Raw genomic sequence first — 15169 nt, 5'->3', positions numbered from 1 at the left:
GGGGTCATCCTGGCGGCACTATAGACGATCCCTGCTTATCTATGGAGTTATCCTGGCGGCACTATAGACGATCCCTGCTTATCTATGGGGTTATCCTGGCGGCACTATAGACGATCCCTGCTTATCTATGGGGTCATCCTGGCTGCACTATAGACGATCCCTGCTTATCTATGGGGTTATCCTGGCTGCGCTATAGACGGTCCCTGCTTATCTATGGAGTTATCCTGGCGGCACTATAGACGATCCCTGCTTATCTATGGGGTTATCCTGGCTGCACTATAGACGATCCCTGCTTATCTATGGGGTTATCCTGGCTGCACTATAGACGATCCCTGCTTATCTATGGGGTTATCCTGGCGGCACTGTAGACGATCCCTGCTTATCTATGGGGTTATCCTGGCGGCACTGTAGACGATCCCTGCTTATCTATGGGGTTATCCTGGCTGCACTATAGACGATCCCTGCTTATCTATGGGGTTATCCTGGCTGCGCTATAGACGGTCCCTGCTTATCTATGGGGTTATCCTGGCGGCACTATAGACGATCCCTGCTTATCTATGGGGTTATCCTGGCGGCACTATAGACGATCCCTGCTTATCTATGGGGTTATCCTGGCTGCGCTATAGACGATCCCTGCTTATCTATGGGGTTATCCTGGCGGCGCTATAGACGATCCCTGCTTATCTATAGAGTTATCCTGGCGGCGCTATAGACGATCCCTGCTTATCTATAGAGTTATCCTGGCGGCACTATAGACGATCCCTGCTTATCTATGGGGTTATCCTGGCGGCGCTATAGACGATCCCTGCTTATCTATGGGGTTATCCTGGCGGCGCTATAGACGATCCCTGCTTATCTATAGAGTTATCCTGGCGGCACTATAGACGATCCCTGCTTATCTATGGGGTTATCCTGGCTGCACTATAGACGATCCCTGCTTATCTATGGGGTTATCCTGGCTGTACTATAGACTATCCCTGCTTATCTATGGGGTTATCCTGGCGGCACTATAGACGATCCCTGCTTATCTATGGGGTTATCCTGGCGGCACTATAGACGATCCCTGCTTATCTATGGGGTTATCCTGGCTGCGCTATAGACGATCCCTGCTTATCTATGGGGTTATCCTGGCGGCACTATAGACGATCCCTGCTTATCTATGGCGTTATCCTGGCGGCACTATAGACGATCCCTGCTTATCTATGGGGTTATCCTGGCTGCACTATAGACGATCCCTGCTTATCTATGGGGTTATCCTGGCGGCACTATAGACGATCCCTGCTTATCTATGGGGTTATCCTGGCTGCACTGTAGACGATCCCTGCTTATCTATGGGGTTATCCTGGCTGCACTATAGACGATCCCTGCTTATCTATGGGGTTATCCTGGCGGCACTGTAGACGATCCCTGCTTATCTATGGGGTTATCCTGGCGGCACTGTAGACGATCCCTGCTTATCTATGGGGTTATCCTGGCGGCACTGTAGACGATCCCTGCTTATCTATGGGGTTATCCTGGCGGCACTATAGACGATCCCTGCTTATCTATGGGGTTATCCTGGCGGCACTATAGACAATCCCTGCTTATCTATGGGGTTATCCTGGCTGCACTATAGACGATCCCTGCTTATCTATGGGGTTATCCTGGCTGCACTATAGACGATCCCTGCTTATCTATGGGGTTATCCTGGCGGCACTATAGACGATCTCCGCCTGTCTATCTGGAAATGTGAATAATTTTATATGTATGTTAATGATCTTCTCCTTCTTTCTATCAGACTGTGGCGTACAGCATCCTCTGGGACCTGAAGTTTCTCATGAGGTGAGGAGGTGGCTGCAGCTTGTGTTATATGGGAATATGCTGCAGTGAAGACTGTGTCCTACTACCCTGCCAGTCCTCCAGCAGCACAGAGTATATCAGGAGAGGAGAGTTAGAGGGAGGAGCAGAGTCCTCCAGCAGCACAGATTATATCAGGAGAGGAGAGTTAAAGGAAGGAGCAGAGTCCTCCAGCAGCACAGAGTATATCAGGAGGGGAGAGTTAGAGGAAGGAGCAGAGTCCTCCAGCAGCACAGAGTATATCAGGAGAGGAGAGTTAGAGGGAGGAGCAGTGTCCTCCAGCAGCCCAGAGTATATCAGGAGAGGAGGGTTACATAGAGGAAGGAGCAGAGTCCTCCTGTAGCACAGATGAGGTTGGTTATGATGTATGGTCGGGTCTGATCTCCCGCTGATCTCTCTCTTGCAGGAATTTGGCTCTGGGAGGAGGATTGCTGCTGTTGCTGGCTGAGTCGCGGTCGGAGGGGAAGAGCATGTTTGCTGGCGTGCCCACCATGGGGGAGAGCTCCCCGAAGCAGTACATGCAGCTGGGAGGCCGGGTGTTGCTGGTCCTCATGTTTATGACTCTGCTGCACTTCGATGCAAGTTTCTTCTCTGTAAGTCCCGCAGTGACTCGCTGTTATGTCAGTAATACTCCTTGTATCCTCGTCCTCTGTCATGCTCCGCAGGCTGCGCATAGACCGCCCCCTGAACCCGGGCTCCATCTAATGCTGCTGCGTTCATCCTCTGTGCTGGAGGCTGCCTGATGTTGTCCTGAGCATTGGGGTGTTTCTGCTGCTCCCCTATTTCTGCATAGCTTCTCCTCTCCACTCAGAAGTACAGAGCATGCTAAGTCTATCCCTCCTCCCCTCACCATACTGCAAAACATGCTGCCCTGTTCCTCCCTCCTACTCTACAGTACACGCTGCTGCCCTCTCCGCTTTCTGATCCTCCCCACCCTATTCATGCAAAAGTACTGCTTCCCCCTCCCCTCTCCATACTACAGCACATACTGCCCTTCTGTGTCGCGTGTGTGACTCAGAGTTCCTTTTAAAGAAAGCATCCCGCACATTTGGCTTCCCCAAAATATACTTACCCGGGGCTTCCTCCAGCTCCTTGAAGCCGGCATGTCCCTCCCAGCATCTCTGCCAGCAGCTGCCAGCCCGAGGTCCCCACCAGTGCAGAGGCCGTCCTTACTGTGCCTGTGTGAAGTCAATTAAGTCCATGTCCGCAGAACTCCTGCGCCTGCGTGAAGCGCCGCTGTCAATCAAGTCCATGCTGTCTGCGGCGTACTGCGCAGGCGCAGTAGTTCTGCGGACATGGACTTAATTGACTTCACACAGGCACAGTAAGGACGGCCTCTGCACTAGCGGGGACCTCAGGCTGGCGGCTGCGGGCAGAGATGCTGGGAGGGACATGCCGGCTTTAACCCCCCTGGCGGTATGAAAAATTCCGCCAGGGGGCAGCGCAGCAGTTTTTTTTTTTTTTTTTTTTTAAATCATGTAGCGCGCCCATGGCTCGCTACATGATAGCCACTGCTCAGCGGCATCCCCCCAGCCCCGCCGATTGCCTCCGGCGATAGGCGATCAGGAAATCCCGTTCAAAGAACGGGATTTCCTGGAGGGCTTCCCCCGTCGCCATGGCGACGGGGCGGGATGACGTCACCGACGTCGGGACGTCATTGGAAGTCCCGAACCACCCCTCGGCGCTGCCTGGCACTGATTGGCCAGGCAGCGCACGGGGTCTGGGGGGGGGGGAGCGCCGCATCAGATAGCGGCGATCGGGCGGGGGCCGGCGGCGATCAGAGTGGTGCAGCTAGCAAAGTGCTAGCTGCGTCCAGCAAAAAAAAAAATTATGAAAATCGGCCCAGCAGGGCCTGAGCGGCACCCTCCGGCGGCTTACCCCGTGTCCAGCACGGGGTTACCACTAAGGAGGTTAAGGAGCTGGAGGAAGCCCCGGGTAAGTATATCTTGGGGAAGCCAAATGTGCGGGATGCTTCCTTTAGGCCTCAATCACACTTAAAAGCACAAAATGCCGGCGATTATCGCAAGGCATTTTGCAGGAGTTATTTTTACGTGGAAAAATCACTGGACACTGCAGTGATTTTCCCGCGATCGTGTTTAGCGCTTTTATAGCACTGAAACGTGGTCGCCGGCGATTAACGCAAAGCACCCAAGTAAGAACGTGTCCATAGGGTATCATAGTACTAGCGCTGGAGCATTTTGCGGAAATCGCAGGCAAAACGCTCTAGTGTGAATGAGCCATCAAACATACACAAGCCAAAGTATATAGAGTTCTCTTAACCTTGGAAACGGGACCCCCTTCCTTACAGCTGAACCTGTGTCCCCTTTACACACACAAGACCAGCTAAGGGTCCTAATAAAACCATTCATTCCTTTGATGTGTGAGCTTCAGAGGAATACCTTTCAACAAATTCATCTTTCTCCTGTTTGGGTAGTTTATTTTAACCACTTGCCGACCGCACGCTTATACCGCGCGTCGGCAAAGTGGCAGCTGCAGGACCAGCGACGCTGCAGGCTGATTAATCAGGAAGCAGCCGCTCGCGTGAGCGGCTGCTTCCTGTCAAATCACGGCGGGGGGCTCCGTGAATAGCCTGCGGGCCGCAGATGGCGGCTCGCAGGCTAAATGTAAACACAAGCGGAAATAATCCGCTTTGTTTACATTTGTACGGCGCTGCTGCACAGCACCGCCGTAAGGCAGATAGGCGATCCCCGGCCAATCAGCGGCCAGGGATCGCCGCCATGTGACAGGGGACGTCCTGTCACTGGCTGCACAGGACGGATAGCGTCCTGTGCAGCCCGGCTTACCGGGGACGGGACAGGTAGGAGAGGGAGGGGGGAATTTCGCCGCGGAGGGGGGCTTTGAGGTGCCCCCCCCCGCCAGCCACACGCAGGCAGAAGAGATCGGACCCCCCCAGCACATCATCCCCCTAGTGGGGAAAAAAGGGGGGTGATCTGATCTCTCTGCCTGCACCCTGATCTGTGCTGGGGGCTGTAGAGCCCACCCAGCACAGATCACTAATAACCACGCTGGTCCTTAAGGGGGGGTAAAGGGTGGGTCCTCAAGTGGTTAAAACAAAGTAATGTATCTGCGCAAAAATTAAAATCCAATTCTGAGAAAACCTTTTTCTCAAATCTCTAATGTACCCTTCAGTGCAGATGTAAGCTGACCGATCTGCCAACACAACGGATGAAAGTGCCTTAGCAGGTTCTGTTAGACCCGAGTTATAAGGTGTAAAATAGAGCTCCCCAGACCGACAGCGGGCCCAGTCACCACCGATCTCCACATGAACAGATGAGATCGTGGTCACTCAGCCAATGTTCATCCAACATATCATTAACCATGAAAAGAAGGAAACCGCTTGTAAGTGTGTACTGGTATCATTCATGGAGGAATGTAACTTATCAAAATCCGGTACTTGTGTTACAGGGACCAATGTACAAGCCTGGCATATATCATAAAAAGCTCCGGGCACTGTCCCAGCACAGATCTGCTAAGTGCTCTCATCTTTTGGTGGGGACATTTTTATTACTTAGCCTGAGGCGTATCTAGAGGGGGGCAGGCATGACTTGTGCCATGGGCGCACCAGAGCTAGAGGGGGGCAGGCATGGCTTGTGCCATGTGCGCGCCAGAGCTAGAGGGGGCAGGCATGGCTTTTGCCATGGGCGCGCCAGAGCTAGAGGGGGGCAGGCATGGCTTGTGCCATGGGCGCCAGAGCTAGAGGGGGGCAGGCATGGCTTGTGCCATGGGCGCCAGAGCTAGAGGGGGGCAGGCATGGCTTGTGCCATGGGCGCCAGAGCTAGAGGGGGGCAGGCATGGCTTGTGCCATGGGCGCCAGAGCTAGAGGGGGGCAGGCATGGCTTGTGCCATGGGCGCCAGAGCTACAGGGGGCAGGCATGGCTTGTGCCATGGCCGCCAGAGCACCATGGCTGCTTCCTCCTCCCCCCTCATGCTCCACCACCATACTGAGGGATGCTTCTGAGGGTCTTGTACTCGAGGACATCTCTCACTACCTATATTGGGGGGGGGGGGGGGGGCTACTTATGCTCAGGGCTGTGGAGTCGGTCCAAAAATCCATTGACTCCGACTCCTCAGTTTAGGATTCCACCGACTCCGACTCCTCTAATTTGCATATTACAATTTTGTTGATTAAAAGTATGTAACATGAAATTCGTCTCTTAACTGCCAACGCTTAGGAATTTTACAAGACAACTGAAGTGAGAAGGATATGTAGACTACTATATTTATTCCCTTTAGACTAAAACTAGTCCTTGGTAAGAGTACTTGTAAAAGGTACAAACCGGAACAAAGAACATCTATCAGGCCCTAGGCAATGTAAGTGTGGGTACATGTAAGAATGATGTGCAGGTACTCTGCAGGGGAATGAGGAGATTGTAAACAGACAACACCTCTGTGTTCAATGTGCACAGCATTCTCAGTGGATTCCCTGCAGCTCTGTGGGGAGTGCATATGTAGAGTATAGTACTACTGTGTAACAAAGTAAACCTGAGACAGATGAAATTAAAGTTTTATACATACCTGGGGCTTCCTCCAGCCACCTTCAGGATAATCAGTCCCTCATTGTCCTCCTCCACCACCTGGATCTTCTGCTATGAGTCCTGGTACTTGAGCCAGTCGGGCGTAGTGCGCATGCACACACTCCGCCGCCAGGAGCATACTACACCTGTGCAGCACTATTGCGCAGGTGCAGAATGTTCCTGGCTGTGGGAGCGGCATGCGGCAGGACAGCGCTGACTGGCTGAATTACCAGGACTCATAGTAGAAGATCCGGGTGGTGGAGGACAGCAAGGGACTGATTAGCCTGAAGGGGGCTGGAGGAAGCCCCAGGTATGTATAAAACTTTACTTTTCATCCGTCTCAGTTACCCTTTAATTTGTAGTCACCAAACCAAATTTTAACAACATATCAAATTATTTGATTTCATCAACAAAGAGAGTGCATACATTTGCATAAATCAGCATCAATGCAGAATAATTTCCATCTCGTTGACCATCTCTATTAGTGACACAGCTACACATCAGGCTTTATTCTTACAGCATAGATGTTATTTAGTATATATAAGAGATTCCTGTGTACACATCATATATACAGTCACAATCAGATCTGTATATCTGACCTTAAAAATACGGGGACTGCTTTATTGAAGCAGCACAAGTTACTAATTTTGATTGGCTTATTTCATTTTTGTGGACTAAGCACAGCTATTACTGTATATATACTGTATATATACATTATTTTTAATGACTATTATCTGAGAAATAGAACATTTTATCATATTTTCTATTTTAATTACAGTTACAAATCCATTAGGAGTCGGAGTTGGTGCATTTTTTTCCGACTCTGACTCCAGGCACCCAAAATTGCCCGACTCCACGACTCCGACTCCACGACTCCGACTCCACAGCCCTGCTTATGCTGAAGGGAACCTCTTATTACCTATACTGGGGAACTACTTATACTGGGGGGATACCTCTTACCACTTGTGCTAAAGAAGGCTACTTATATTGGGGAGTGCAACGTAAACATGGGTCTACTTATACTGGGTGAGCTCCCTACAACCTATACTGGGGAGACTTGTATCATTGCAAGAAAAGAAAAGCAATATCAGTGTTTGCCATAGGCGCTATATTGCCCACATACGCCCCTGTACTTGGCGTACCTGAGGCGATAAGTGATATAATTGTGTATGTACAGTACAAAACCGTAATAACCAGGCTGTTTTACTTGCTTTGTTTTGCTGCCTGAAAGAGTTAATTTCTAGGCATGGAAGTGACAGCTTCTTTGGTTGGTCAAACGCGCTGAATCCAGCGCAGGAGATTTGGGCGCAGCCAGCGCCACCATAGGCCGTAATAGGAACTACGGTTATAGAAGAGCACAGCGAGTAACTCCGGCGCTGTCAGAAGACGGAGCTGAAGTTGCTTTTAAAACAATAATTCGGCTTCCAGCAATCGCTGGAAGCCAAATTATTTCATTCCCCCACTATCCATGGCGGCCTGGAGGGGGAATAGTAATTAACCCGGCCGGGACTTGTGCAGCAGCAGGATCAGCCATATACAGGCTGTATCCTGCGCCCAAGTCTCCCGGCGCCGTTATCTCTCATACGCTCTGTGGTACCTTGTTGGGAATATAGTAAACATCACTGATAAGCAAATTACAGCCATAGCAGTTTTCCTGGCAGAATACAACTTCTGAGGGCAGGAAGAGATAAAATACATGAACTATTGACCTTTTTCTAACTGTAGGACACTTAATAGGCTGCCACTGATTACAGTCAGTACAACATTCAACCTATTTTGTAAATGTTTGTAGTCCTAAACCTTTTTTTTCATATTTAAATAGTTTTATCCTCAGTTTTGCACCTTGTGTTCTCTTTAAGCTTGTGTTGTAGCAATTGTATAGTGATTTTTCTGTGGGACACTCTCTGACTCAGCCTGTTGCGTAACGGTTTGTGTTTCAGATCCTGCAGAACATTGTCGGCACGGCCTTGATCATCCTGGTGGCCATCGGCTTCAAGACCAAGCTGGCGGCCCTGACCCTGGTGGTTTGGCTTTTTGCCATCAACGTCTACTTCAACGCGTTCTGGAGCATCCCTGCCTACAAGCCAATGCACGACTTCCTAAAATACGACTTCTTTCAGACCATGTCGGTCATCGGTGGACTTCTGCTGGTGGTGGCGCTGGGGCCGGGCGGGGTGTCCATGGACGAGAAGAAAAAGGAGTGGTAGTGTTATGAGGCCTCTGTGTGGAGTCTTGTAGAATTTCTCTGGATTGAAGCAGAGTCCTGACTGAACATCTCTCCCCCACCTCCCATTGGCGTGATGGCATCCATATTGTTTCCCGACACGACTGCCTCCATCTTGTGTCCCGGCACACCTGGCTCTGGTATTACGAGCCCCCGCCAGGAACTTGATACGGGGTTTCCTGACCGCCAGTATAGAGAATGTTACAAGATACTCTAACGGAGTAAAATGCAGTATATTGAATTTTAGGGGGGGAGATCTCTGCTTCTCTTAAATGTTTTTGGTTTTATCCTTGATTTGAGATCTAGATATCGCCACTTTTTGGGTCTCTAGTTCTGAAATCTATCTGTAATTATCTCCTTTGGCAGGCAGCGTTTTTCTGCATAGTAGTAAGGCAGCAACACTTCTAAAACGGTTTCACATTTTATTTTTTTTTTGAATGGAGTTTAATTTATGAAGTCCCAACGCCGTCTCTTGTTTATACCCCGGACTCTGCCTGTCTCACGCCATTCGCCCGACCATCGTATCTGGCCAATCGGAAGAGATTTGTGCTGTGAAGTTGTGTGTAATTTAACTGAAATGTGTACCTCATCTCAAAGCGCACCTTTTCTTCGAGGTGGGTGGCCGAACTATAGATGTTTTTTTTCTTGGTTTCATTTTTGTTTTTTCTCCTCTCCCCAGTTACGTTTGGCCACTTTACCACAATCACAGTTGCCAAAACGCAAATGAATTAGACATTTCTAGAAGTTTATTTCATCTGTCTGTCTCTGCTAGCCGTATTTTATAGTAAAATGTCAACTATTTGGCGAAAATATGAAAACTCTTGAAATGCCTCCTGGTCATCTTTTTTTTCTGTTTGATTCTATTCTGGTAAGTTGTCTAAATGTCATAGAGAACTACTGATCACTGGTCTTATGTCATTTCCTTGTGACCTCTTAAAGGGCAACTAAAGTAAAAAGACTATGGAGGCTGCCATGTTTATTTACTTTTAAACAATACCAGTTGCCTGGCAGCCCTGCTGTTCTGTTTGGCTGCAAAAGTGTCTGAATAACACCAGAAACAAGCATGCAGCTAATCTGTCAGATCTGATGATGTCAGAAACACCTGATCTGCTGCATGCTTGTTCAGGGGCTATGGCTGAAAGTATTGGAGGCAGAGGATCAGCAGGGCTGCCAGGTAACTGGTATTGCTTAAAAGGAAATAAATATGGCAGCCTCCATATACCTCTCACTTCACCTTTAATTTTGAACACTATACTAATACTGGGTAGATCCTCCTCCGTCAAGCATAAAGACTAAGCGTGTTTTCTGCAGAACTTTATTGTTCAGATTCCCAGTTTTGGGTAAAACTTGCAGGCTGCAGCAGGGGGCAGTGTACTTACCATGTCACTGTCTATAGCTGATGTGCTCAGTGTTGTAAGTTACTGTAATGCTTCCACATGTCATAGTGATGGTGTGGTTGTATGCATGGATGCAGAGGGGCGGGGCATACAAGTGTAGTATAGAAGGGGAGGAGCTTTTAGTGTTTGCACCTAGCTGGTTTCCCTGGCTGTGCTCTGCCTTCTTCCACAATGCCCCCATTATATCCTGTGCTCATGGCCCTGCCCATTGTACGGCCCGCCATATCTACAGCCTAGTAAACAGCTGTGCTCCTCCTGCTGGGATCTCTCTGTGGTTATTATTGGTCCGTTCTCTACAGCAGCACACGAGCCAACACTTCATGCTCTATATCCTGAGATCCAAGCTGCAGGCAGTTCTGGCCATGTACTGGTATCCAGTGATCTGTGTGTTGTGTACACTGTCTACATATTCACTCCCACAATGCACCACTGCAGGACATTGAATCATGCAGATTCCTCGTGAGAATCTGGGCATACATTCACATATGCTGGTTCATGCAGGGTGTGAAGGTGGCCCTACATCAGTGACTTGGTGGCTGATTGACCATCTGATTCCATTATTATAAGTAAATGGAAATTGGTGCTGCCATGTGCATGCCCGATTGACCATGCAACCAATTAAGGTACAAAAAAAAATTGGTTACATGTATCAGGCGACGTGCTTGAGCGGAGGTGCAGCGGTAATGGCGAGTGATTTCAGGACAAAACCCCTGGCGCTGTTTCCCCAGTGTATAAAGCTACGTGTGCGTTTATACACTTCCTGCCTTTTGTCACGGTGTCGGTCTGTCTTCCGAATCCACCTCTCTTCCATTAGCCCTGTACACACCACCGGCGGATAGTATGCAGCGCGTGACATCACATTCTCCACGCCGACGGCATGTATGGGGATAATGGAAGAGCAGCAGATTCAGAAGACTGATGGGCACTGCGACACAGGACAGGTAATGTATAAAAACGCACGCATGTACGGCGGATTCAGACGATTTCTGAGAGTTTATGTTAAATCGATTGGGAAACGGCAGCTGATAGATCTGTCTCCGATGAGAGAGATTTATCTTTTGGTTGAATGCTTCCATCATCTCCTGATATATGGGCACCTTAAACAGAAACTGTAAGCAAGGATTGAACTTTAATAAAAAAACAAAATATGAAAATAAAATCCAGCAAGCACAGCCCTTAAGCCTCCACACTTCATTAAAGTCAATGGGATGCGGAATATATCACCTACTATTTGTAGGTGATAAAAAAAAATCGGTAACGCTGAAATGATGCGCCTGAACAGTTTTGAGAATTGATTTTTTTTATTGCAGGACAATACCGGAAATTTGCAGAAATTTTTCCGTATGAATCCTGCACTTTTACCGCATGCGGAACATTTTGAAAATGTCAACTTGACGGTATTTTGGTTGCAAACTTCACGCATGTACTTTACCGCATGCGGGAAGTCTGAGAATAGAGCCCATTGTGGTGAAACCTCTCCCACAGTGTGATGTCATGACCATGGTCCTGACAGTTTGTTGTCTGTGAACCTTGTTGCATTGTGGGAAATAACAGCTGTTTCCAACTGCCAAAACAAGCAGCATCTCCTTCCACTGACATCATCTGCTAGCAGTAAAAATGTCACCATGTGATAAATGTAAATCAGGGAGAGGAAAGATTTTACAATGGGCAAATGCTGACTAAGGCGTTAATTCACCAGAGGTTACCAACCTACTCGACAGAGAGAAATGCAAGAGATTAATGTGAGATAAGTATGAGATAAATAAGTGATAGTTAGTTTTTCTCCAAATCACAATTCACCAGGGAAGAAAGGGGGTGTGGCCATTCGTTATTTTTTTCATCTCTTTATCCCCTGAATGAACCTGGAGATATCATGGTTTTCACACAGCAGCTGCTGCTGTGGAACATGGAGCCTTTTGAGCTTACTCTGTTAGGCCTGGTGCACACCAAAAACCGCTAGCAGATTTTGAAACGCTTTTTTTTCTTTTTCTGCAGCGTTTCAGCTAGCATTTTGCGGTTTTGTGAAGCGTTTTTGGTGTAGTAGATTTCATGTATTGTTACAGTAAAGCTGTTACTGAACAGCTACTGTAATAAAAACCGCCTGGCAAACCGCTCTGAAGTGCTGTTTTTCAGAGCGGTTTGCGTTTTTCCCATACTTAACATTGAGGCAGAAATGCCTCTGCAATCCAAAATCTGCAGCAGCCCGGGAGTATGCGTTTCTGCAAAACGCCTCCCGCTCTGGTGTGCACCACCCCATTGAAATGCATTACCCAAGCGTATCCACAGCCGCAAGCAGATCGCAAAATGCAGCCGAACCGCTCTGGTGTGCACTAGGCCTTAGAGCTTGCTTCTATTAAGAGGAGACGAAGGCGCAGGAGGAGGTTCTGTTTAATCGCCCCTCGTATTTTTCGTGAGAGAACAGTTCTTGATAATTTACTGAGACAGAGGTGGTGAAAAAGTTCAGACTCACTCGTGATATGAATTATGATATGATCCGGCAGTAAAAGGCAGGAATACTCTGGTCACGTAGTGGTAAAACTCCGGCTCCTACCCACAATGCTTCACTTTCAAGCTTACAGAGAGGAAAAGTATCCCATGTAAATCATTAATACCGATTACCTAACTCTCTGCTTTCTCACACTTTCCTCATGCATATCTCTCCATTATCCCCTGCCATAGAACACTTTTCTCTCTGTCCTCTCACACTGGTGAATTGACTCCAGCGTGTTAAAATACCTCATGAGATAAACTACCTACCTTTTTTCTCTTAGTAAATCCTCTCTGGTGAATTGACGCCTAAATCATTTATACATAATTATTGTAAAAATTAAGCCCTTTTTTTATTACATTATTTTGACTGGAGTTCCTCTTTTAGTCCTTCCGTTCCCCACAGCCAATCACAAGATGAGGCAACTCTAATCCCCTGACAGAGTTCCAGTGATTATTAAGGGGCAACCTGCACCTGTTTCCAGAGAAAATGAGCAGACTTTATTTTACAGCGGGTACATCCCGCCCTTTATGATTTATACTAACATAGTAAATAAACAAATAAAAAGTTTAAATAGGCTACAGGCAATACATTTAAAAAGGAGGAAAAAATCCATTTCATATTGGATAAAAAGTTACAACACCAAGTTTGTACCGAATTTTTGTGACAAAACACAAGTGGAGGAATACACAACAATTAACAACGTTTACAAAGTCCATGTCCCTTTTTTTTTTTCAATACAAAAAGTCTGATGGTGGATCGTTAAGTGACTGAGTGCGCTTGCGTTAGAAAACTGTTGATCGCCAAGTCTATCACTGTAATAACACTGACATTTTATCCCATCACAGAAAATCGTTTAAAGGTCTGAACCCAACATGGGCCGATATTCAATGTTTCTGGCACTCAGCGGATCTCAAGTTTTTAAAAATTAGTGTTTTATAAAACCAATAGGCAAAAAGTAGTCGGAAGGGGGCGACTCTTCCTCATCTGTTGGTGTTCCGCACCGACTGACCAACCAATGGATTCACCGTGGCTCGGCAAAGTCAGCTCTGGCTCCACCCTTATTTCAAGGGTCCGGTTAAGGTTAAATCCTGGTAACGTTCAGAGGAAAGAGATCCCGTTTCCTCCTCCTCTCTCTAGTAAAGTCCTGATAATATTTTTGGTGGAGTCAGACTTCCAACGGGTTTTTTATGGCACTTTAAGTTGTGAATCGGGCTGTGGGGGTCACTCAAAAGACATGAGATTGGTGGGTGCCTTGAAAGCAACAAGAAAAAAAACAAGATTAAAGGAAGACTATTAACTTAAAGAGACTCCGTAACAAAAAATTGCATCCTGTTTTTTTATCATCCTACAAATTCCAAAAGCTATTCTAATGTGTTCTGGCTTACTGCAGCACTTTCTGCTATCACAGTCTCTGTAATAAATCAATGCATCTTTCCCTTGTCAGACTTGTCAGCCTGTGCCTGGGAGGCTGCCAAGTTCTTCAGTGTTGTGGTTCTGCTATGAACTCCCCCTTCCAGGCCCCTCTATGCACACCGCCTGTGTATTATTTAGATCAGGGCAGCTTCTCTCTCATCTTTTACAAGCTGGATAAATCGTCCTTTGAGCTGGCTGGGCTTTCACATACTGAGGAATTACAGACAAAGGCAAAGGTGTTTGCAGGAATAAAGGAGCAGCCTGAAACTTCAGTGCATGAGAACTTCAGGGGGAAAGAAACACACAAATGATCTCTTGAGATTCAAAAGGAAGGGTGTATACAGCCTGCTTGTGTATGGATGTATTTTCTATGTGTGGACATACTGTACATCAACCTACTTCCTGTTTTGGTGGCCATTTTGTTTGTTTATAAACAAACTTTTTAAAACTGTTTTTAACCACTTTTAATGCGGCGAGGAGCGGCGAAATTGTGACAGAGGGTAATAGGAGATGTCCCCTAACGCACTGGTATGTTTACTTTTGTGCGATTTTAACAATACAGATTCTCTTTAAGATGTTTCTCGGAGTTAACCTAAAAACTTTACCCCCTCGAATCATTCAACCCCATCCCAAACGACAGGCAGTCATAGAACAAACATCCTTAACCAATTATCTCTCTTCTATAAAGACGTTCTAGCAGAATACTTCTCTTGTTTCTGCCCATGAGGGGGCGCTGTGTTCCCACTTCAACATGTGACCCAATAGTGGATTATGCAAGAGGGCGTGTCCCAGACTGCTAGGGGGTCACTCATAGCTTGGCAGTCCATGGAGTGACCATCATATGAACACTTCAGCTCCAGAGAATTTTTTTTTAATGAAATTTAGGATTTTGGGCTGAGACATTAGTCTGGCTCAAGCCACAACTCATTTCTGGAGAGTGGTGAAAGGTTTGGGGAGATAGTGAGTAAGTTGATGGAGAGTAGAGGGCTTGGTAAGCAGAATGAAAAGGGGTAGTGGGGTTAATGAGTTAGATTGGGGGGGGGGGGGGGAGTTGATGAGTTGTGTTTGGGAATAGGTTGGTGAGTGGGTGGAGGGGGTTGGTGAGTGGCAAGTTAGGATTGGGGGGGGGGGGGGAGGAGGCTGTTGGTGAGTGGACGGATGGAGGTTTGTAAGTTGGGTCTGGAGGGTAGGTTGTTGGATAAATGGGTGAAGGTGGGTTGATGAGTTGGGTTTGGAAGTTTGCACTATTAATTCGTCTTTCCCATGTTCCTGT

General features: G+C 47.5%; 2 protein-coding genes across 4 annotated transcripts in view; one reads left to right on the top strand and one right to left on the bottom strand.

Moving 5' to 3' along the window:
- Positions 1-9422, top strand: part of SURF4 (surfeit 4) — a 45800-nt gene extending 36378 nt beyond the window's left edge. The window contains exons 4-6 of the mRNA XM_068249954.1: positions 1778-1821; positions 2243-2429; positions 8312-9422. Of these exons, the coding sequence (XP_068106055.1) occupies positions 1778-1821; positions 2243-2429; positions 8312-8578 (498 nt within the window). The 3' untranslated portion in view covers positions 8579-9422. The remainder of the gene's footprint in view (positions 1-1777; positions 1822-2242; positions 2430-8311) is intronic.
- A 1852-nt stretch (positions 9423-11274) lies between these two features.
- Positions 11275-15169, bottom strand: part of RALGPS1 (Ral GEF with PH domain and SH3 binding motif 1) — a 574444-nt gene continuing 570549 nt past the window's right edge. For all 3 annotated transcript variants that reach the window (XM_068249198.1, XM_068249199.1, XM_068249200.1), the window contains one exon: positions 11275-13734. In XM_068249198.1, coding sequence (XP_068105299.1) covers positions 13705-13734 — 30 coding nt within the window. In that variant the 3' untranslated portion in view covers positions 11275-13704. The remainder of the gene's footprint in view (positions 13735-15169) is intronic.

Source organism: Hyperolius riggenbachi, chromosome 8, assembly GCF_040937935.1.
Source record: "Hyperolius riggenbachi isolate aHypRig1 chromosome 8, aHypRig1.pri, whole genome shotgun sequence".
Lineage (NCBI taxonomy): Eukaryota > Metazoa > Chordata > Amphibia > Anura > Hyperoliidae > Hyperolius > Hyperolius riggenbachi.
The sequence above is the reverse complement of the archived record's forward strand: the minus strand, read 5'-3'. Positions and strand labels throughout refer to the sequence as shown.